Consider the following 6341-nt stretch of genomic DNA (forward strand, 5'->3'; position numbering starts at 1 on the left):
GGAGCAGAAAACACAGTACAAATCCGCTTGTCATGTCCCCATAAATAACCCTATTCATCATCTTCTCACACAAATTCGTACCTCGATACACATTTGATGAGCTCGAGCAATGAAATCAAGATCATTTGCTCGACAAAACTGGGTCGTAATATCCTTACCAAACGTATATCCAGCACCACGTGAAGATACTCCGAATCCACTTCGATCATCAGGATCTGACCACATCATATCACAGAAAGCTCCTTCATGAGGAATCTCACGAACACGATCTAGCTTACGGGCCTGATCCAATGTATCCAATGAAGGAGATAAACCACCATGAAGAGCAAAGATCTTTCCTTCGATCAACGCAGTAATTGGCATATAGTCAAATAGATCTGTAAATGCCTTCCATACATCTGCATTTCCATACTTTCGTACACACTCATCATAGAACCCATAAACTTGAGTGATCTGACGACTCTCGTGATTTCCTCGAAGAACAGTAACACGTTCTGGCCATCGTACTTTCAGAGCAATCATAAGAGCAGCTGTTTCAACCGAATAGTAACCTCGATCAACATAGTCACCTACAATTCATATCGTAAACAATTCTAATACCCATGAATAAATAGTTTGTATCAGGAAGATCTCCTCCAATCCGAAACAATTCCATGAAGTCATAGAATTGACCGTGGATGTCACCACATACTGTTACCGGACATCGTACTGTTTGAATATTACTTTCCTTTCGGAAAATCTCTTTCGCCTTCAAAGTCACCAACCCCAACTCAATCTTACTCGTTCACATAATTCCATTAATACATTCGCTGGAAGAAGTTCACGGTTCTTCAGCCGTTCCAATTGCTCGTCCAAATCATCTGAAACAGGTTGAATCGGTGCAAGTGTATCATCAGCAGGAATTGCATCCATTGAATAGTATATCCTTTAATATAAATAGCTTCTACGAGCTGTAAATGATGAGAAACAAGTAAGTGTCAAAATCGACCCTATTTTGGCTTCTTTGATAGATGTTCAAGAGAATGACTAGAAGGCTTTATTGAGTCTATTCATTCCTTTTGAAAGGGTGAAGAGTGAAGTCCTAGGATGCATTTCTTTCATCTTTGTAACATCAATCAGAGTGTGTACAATCTTAGATTCTTATTTCAGGGATGGTCAAGAAGGATTTGTCCTTCAAATCAGTCTTTGCGCCATTGTCGCAAATCCTAATGTCGCAATGCCTATTGTCGTATCTCTTCTGTACCCTTCCTTGAGACCAGAGTGTTGAGACTTCGGGATGAAGTCATCTTATTATGACATTCTCGACAAATATTATGGAGGATTTTGTGGAGATGGTGATCGAGTGGAAGTGGTTGATGAAAATGTTGTGTTATTGTATGTACTGTGATGTGTAGAAACAATGTACGAAGGGTGTAGTTCAGAAATGTAGTATTACCTGTATTTCGTTTCAGACTTCTTCATCTGAACTCTGGACGGTTCCAAGAACATCAATTGTTTCCATAGAGCATTGCAGTATTGAATGGAAAGAGTAGTGAGTTGTAGTTCAGGAGAAGAACCATATCCCTGTAGAACCGAATGATTTAATCTCTATGCCACAAGGTGAGGACCGCGTACACTGTTCGATTGAGTTTTACCTGTAGGACATTCGTTGTCTTGGAGTTGTAACTCGAGTGAATGCTCCTTATGCATCAATTCGAGTACTCACTGGACAGCAAATTGCAGAAGTATTCAATGTGTGGTTGAAGAAGTTGCAGTTTGTGGCCAAAGGATTTTCTCTAGGTATAAAAATGGTGTTGAAATGATCTGTAGATTTGTATAATGAAATGGAGGAAGAGGAAATGAACATCTCCTATAATTCTCTTCCTGAGTGTTTGAACTTAGTAGCAGATCAATTTACATCAATTTCAGAGCTTTTTAATCCTCTTATGACACGCGCCAAGTTGCTAACAAATCCTCTATTTCGAAGTGATGTGATGGCAAACGACAAGCTCAAGAGATGGGGTAAAGGAATGATCCGAAAGACGAAAGCGATGGCTAATCTGTTGTCGACTCCTACAGAAGCTTCAGAGCGTCCTTCCTCTCCTCTGGATGGACCCATATGTTCTTCACCTTCTCGTTATGTCTCTTCTTCAAGTGATGAGGAATTGATCATTGCTCGACCGAGTTCCCGTGGGAAATCTACAATGTCATCGGAAGTGAGTTCTTCGATTGGTCGACGACAAAGTGGAGGTCATTCTGAATTAGGATCCAGTCGATCCGATGACTCATCACGACGTAATGGAAAGAGCTTCTTCTCTCGAATCTTCAAAGGAAAGAAGAAAGAAGGAAATGATCGACGAAACTCCCTTCGAAGTCGTGGAAGTGATCGTGATTCTTTGTTAAGTGATGTTGAAAAGAGAGATCCATTTGACAATATTCTTGGAAGTTATGATCCTACTCTGGAGCGATATTCGTATGATACAGCAATGCTTCAACGACGAGCATCAGATCGTGTAGAATATGAAGAGAATCGTGTTTCTTCACCTGCTCGAGTACATCGCAATCATTATCGATATCGTTCATACAGCGATGACTTGAATAGCAATAGCAGCAAAGGATTGGATCTATTGCCTCTTACTCCCTCATATCTGAATGAAGGAGCCACAGAAGTATGGACTGATGAGGAGTTCGGAGAACAAGAATCTCGAGTCTGGTTGAATGTGAATGCTTGTGTTGGTAGTCATTCAGTGAGTAATGATGAGATGATTGATACATAGCGTGGTTCACGAAAGGATGGAATCACTCGTCATGGCATCCAGTCATATCATTCGCCACCTCCAGCACAACCGTCCTCACCTGATGATAGTGTGATCAGTGATCATGAATTAGATCGTTTGGATGAAGAGAATGGAATGAAGAATGAACCTGTATTGATCAGACCAGAATCTCCTGTTCTGAAGGAGAAAGGAGTTGCTGATCTGTCTGTAGTCTCAGACTCATCTCATGACTCTGATTCTGATTTGTTGGATATGGCTCGAATCGACACACAACCTGCTTCGCTTCCCACCACACCTATCTTGACTACCCATTCCTCTCTCCCTTCAGGGTTCTATGGTAGTCGAGGAACAGTCTCACCAACTGCTGCCTCTCAAGATCTTGTCGATTTGAGTGCTCTCGGGATTCCCTTCGCTCCATCTGAAAATCTAGGTGTTGTACCTCCTTCTATTGCTCGCATGTCGCCACCAGAGAAGCCTGAATCTCCACGAATCGTGACAGAAAAAGAGGAGATTGTTCCAGACGGCTTTTTGAATCCAAAAGTGGTACGACGGAGTCGACAGATGCGAATGGAGAAGGGAATTGGATATAGGTCTATTCCGCCCTTCCGGAGGCGTGTGGTGTTTCTACCTCCATTGCCAATTGCTACTTGTAAGAGTCTTGAGAAACCACAAGAAGGAAAGCAAGTTCGTTTCTTCACGAATGTGATTTGTCATGAGTATAGGAGTTATTAGTTGACTTTGTACATTTACTATTGCGAAACATGTTTGATAAATGACTCAATGACGACCTTTACGATGTTTCTTTCCCTTCTTGTGTTTCCGTTTCCTCCCTGCTTCTTCACGGATCCGACGCATCTCATTCTCTGTCAATCTATTTCTCACTCCATTCCTCAGCTCTAACGTCACATTCTCCAATATCTTCTCTTCTTCTTCATTCAATTCTTCATCTTCTTCATCCTTCTTATTCTCCACCTCCTGTTCTTCATCTTGAAGGAGTTCTGCGTCATTATGATCATTCTCATCCCCTTCATACTCCACTGTTACTGTCACTTCTTCTGTTCCAAACATATTCTTGGAAAACTCATCATCTATATTCTCTTTTGATGTTACCAAATGGTCCTTATCTTTCTTCCGATCAGACACAGAATCCAACAATCCCAATTCTCTCTCTCGTTTTAGTAGATTTCGTTTCCTCTATTTCATATTCATTCTCTTATTCTTCTACTGCAAGTTTCTCTAAGACTTTCTCTTGTTTCGCTCTTAATGCTTTCTTTGTCAAATACTCCACCTTCCGTTCTTGTTTTCGGTTGTGAAAGCCCAGAAGAAACTTCCTACCATTTACACATATCTTCTTTGTTACTTTCTCTCTTCCTCATCATAGACTGCCCTCACAGTTCCCTTAGGAGCCATTCGATGAATATCAAAAGAAACCAAAAGGACAGATTCTAGAAAATAGAGGATTCTATTCGAATACCATAATTCGTCACGATTTATTGTATTCGATCAACTCTTTTCGTTTCAAAGTTAGATTGATCCGAAATGGCTAAGCATCATCCCGATTTGGTAATGTGCAGAAAATTGCCAGGAACAGGTACGATTGTATTGGTTTATTCACTTCTAGCTATTGGTCGTCTCTGTGAAAAGTGTAAGTGACTGACAATTTGACAGTAATCCTTTTAGGTGATGGAAAGTGTGTAATCTGCGATACATATGTTCGACCCTATACATTGGTTCATATCTGTGATGAGTGCAATTATGGTTCCTATCAAGGACGTTGCGTAATTTGCGGAGGTCCAGGTGTGAGTGATGCATATTATTGCAAGGAGTGTACTGTTATGCAAAAAGATGTAAGTAGTGATGGTATTGTGCTAATATGTAGAGAGATGGTTTGAGTTTAGTACAGTGTCTAACGTGTAGGTTGTCCAAAGATTGTAAATATAGGAACTGCAAAAACTGATATGTTCTACGAACAAAAGAAGTATGGATTCAAGAAGAGATGATTGGATTTGTTTGTTATAAACTCTTATTGGTATGCTTTTCATTTGAATACACTTGCTACCTTTTGAGTTGATACAAACTCAGCTAGTATAATACTTGGGATCCCAAATCTCCGCTTCTTTCTAAGAGAATGAGTTTCACAAGTACCTTTAATAATTCAGTTATTCTTTTTATTATTCTATTTGTGGGATTTATCTTTCTTTCGCTCGAAAGCATGGAGATCACACATTTCCTCCCAAAACGCTCGTCTCCTGCATCTTCTTTTTCTTCGACTTCAGCAAACAGTATAAGTGCAGCTGCAATGACAGGAAAAACAAGCCGAAATGAGCAGTACGATTTCACAGTTGTCTCGCAGTCAAGGTTTGAGTAGAAATCACTTCTCATTTTTAGTTATGAGCGTGTGTATTTTCTTCCTTTTTGGGTAGAGCGCTGGAATGGGTACATGTTTGGACTTTGTTGTTCACTATAGTCCTATCTCGATGGCTTTTTTTCTCTATGGTGAAGGAGCTCACATTTATCAGCAGGCTATTCAGCAAATGGATATTCCCAAGCGCATGAACGTCATTGCGTATTTCGGCGACTCTGCAAATCCCTATCCAATTAACATGCTTCGTAATATCGCTATGGATCACGTCACCACTTCTCATTTTTGGTTAGCAGATATGGATATGTGGCCGGCTTGTGATTATGAACCATTTTTATTACATATAGATGATTTATACAATACATTAGTGTCTTTACCTCATTCGTTTTTAAGTCGGGATGATGCTGTTACAATCGTTCCTGCTTTTGAATATAATCTACCTAAAGGAACAGTTTGTGATTCGTTTACGGGCTGTATCAACAAGTAAGAAATGTAGTATTCATCTCATGTGAAGTATTAAGGAAGACTTACCAAAAGTAAAAGCAGATCTACAGGGTTGTTTGTCAAGTGGTCATTGTAGCCGTTTCAGAGAAGCATCAAAAACACATGTTTGATTCATCATTTTTCTTCAATTGTAGAGTTATCATTTCGATGAATGGTACACGCTTCCTTCAGATACATTTGTAACTCCTCTTCCTTGCTTGTTCAACGACATTCAAGAGCCTTATGTATTTGTGAAGCTAACAGAGAGGACACCTCACTTTGATGAGCGTTTTGTGAATTATGGAAAGAATAAGGTCCAATGGATCACACATCTTCGATTGTTGGGATATCAGTTCTATGTACTATCACAGAGTTTTGCAATTGATGTCCCGCATCCCAGGTTGCAATAAGGAGGGAGTGTGATGTTTAGATCGCAGATTGCTAAAGACTGGTTTAGTGAGGGAGAGAAGACGAATTGGAAAACGAAAATGCATGTTCTGGTTGATGCATTTACTCAGGAGATTGTGAGGGAAACTACCAATGTGCCTATTCAGACTCCTTTGTGCTCAGGTCAGTGACTTTTTCCGGTGATTATGTGTGAAAGTAACTTGTTTCGTTAACATCAGAACAAAGTAGTACAGTCATTCTATTCACTTGGTTGCTGCTTGTTGTTGTTTCAACTGAGCTTTCTTCACTTCAATCATCTACCCTTTATCCTTGGAAGAATTACTCACTTGTTG

The 6341-nt window shown here is 40.1% G+C and overlaps 5 protein-coding genes across 5 annotated transcripts in view; 3 read left to right on the forward strand and 2 right to left on the reverse strand.

Moving 5' to 3' along the window:
* JH06_5017 (serine threonine-protein phosphatase 2a catalytic subunit beta isoform) overlaps positions 1 to 912 on the reverse strand; it is a gene marked incomplete at both ends in the record, with an annotated part of 1036 nt that extends 124 nt beyond the window's left edge. The window contains 4 exons of the mRNA XM_014670705.1: positions 1 to 50; positions 82 to 569; positions 601 to 748; positions 781 to 912. The exon at positions 1 to 50 is cut by the window's left edge and continues 124 nt beyond it. Coding sequence (XP_014526191.1) covers positions 1 to 50; positions 82 to 569; positions 601 to 748; positions 781 to 912 — 818 coding nt within the window. The remainder of the gene's footprint in view (positions 51 to 81; positions 570 to 600; positions 749 to 780) is intronic.
* Positions 913 to 1086: 174 nt separating this feature from the next.
* Positions 1087 to 3488, forward strand: JH06_5018 (hypothetical protein; the record flags this gene model as incomplete). The annotated part of the gene is made up of 8 exons (XM_014670706.1): positions 1087 to 1124; positions 1150 to 1228; positions 1283 to 1366; positions 1395 to 1512; positions 1543 to 1610; positions 1641 to 1779; positions 1810 to 2726; positions 2757 to 3488. 8 exons carry the CDS (start codon positions 1087 to 1089, stop codon positions 3486 to 3488), a joined length of 2175 nt encoding a protein of 724 aa, XP_014526192.1.
* A 45-nt stretch (positions 3489 to 3533) lies between these two features.
* JH06_5019 (hypothetical protein) lies at positions 3534 to 3824 on the reverse strand (the record flags this gene model as incomplete). The annotated part of the gene is made up of 2 exons (XM_014670707.1): positions 3534 to 3627; positions 3658 to 3824. The coding sequence occupies 2 exons, from the start codon at positions 3822 to 3824 to the stop codon at positions 3534 to 3536; spliced, it is 261 nt and encodes an 86-aa protein (XP_014526193.1).
* Positions 3825 to 4295: 471 nt separating this feature from the next.
* JH06_5315 (hypothetical protein) lies at positions 4296 to 4756 on the forward strand (the record flags this gene model as incomplete). The annotated part of the gene is made up of 4 exons (XM_014670709.1): positions 4296 to 4355; positions 4378 to 4401; positions 4448 to 4607; positions 4674 to 4756. 4 exons carry the CDS (start codon positions 4296 to 4298, stop codon positions 4754 to 4756), a joined length of 327 nt encoding a protein of 108 aa, XP_014526195.1.
* A 321-nt stretch (positions 4757 to 5077) lies between these two features.
* Positions 5078 to 6179, forward strand: JH06_5314 (hypothetical protein; the record flags this gene model as incomplete). Its single annotated transcript, XM_014670708.1, has 5 exons — positions 5078 to 5152; positions 5180 to 5601; positions 5633 to 5726; positions 5757 to 6001; positions 6032 to 6179. 5 exons carry the CDS (start codon positions 5078 to 5080, stop codon positions 6177 to 6179), a joined length of 984 nt encoding a protein of 327 aa, XP_014526194.1.
* Positions 6180 to 6341: the final 162 nt, after the last annotated feature.

This window comes from Blastocystis sp. subtype 4, assembly GCF_000743755.1.
Source record: "Blastocystis sp. subtype 4 strain WR1 chromosome Unknown seqid_0239, whole genome shotgun sequence".
Taxonomy (NCBI): Eukaryota; class Bigyra; order Opalinata; family Blastocystidae; genus Blastocystis; species Blastocystis sp. subtype 4.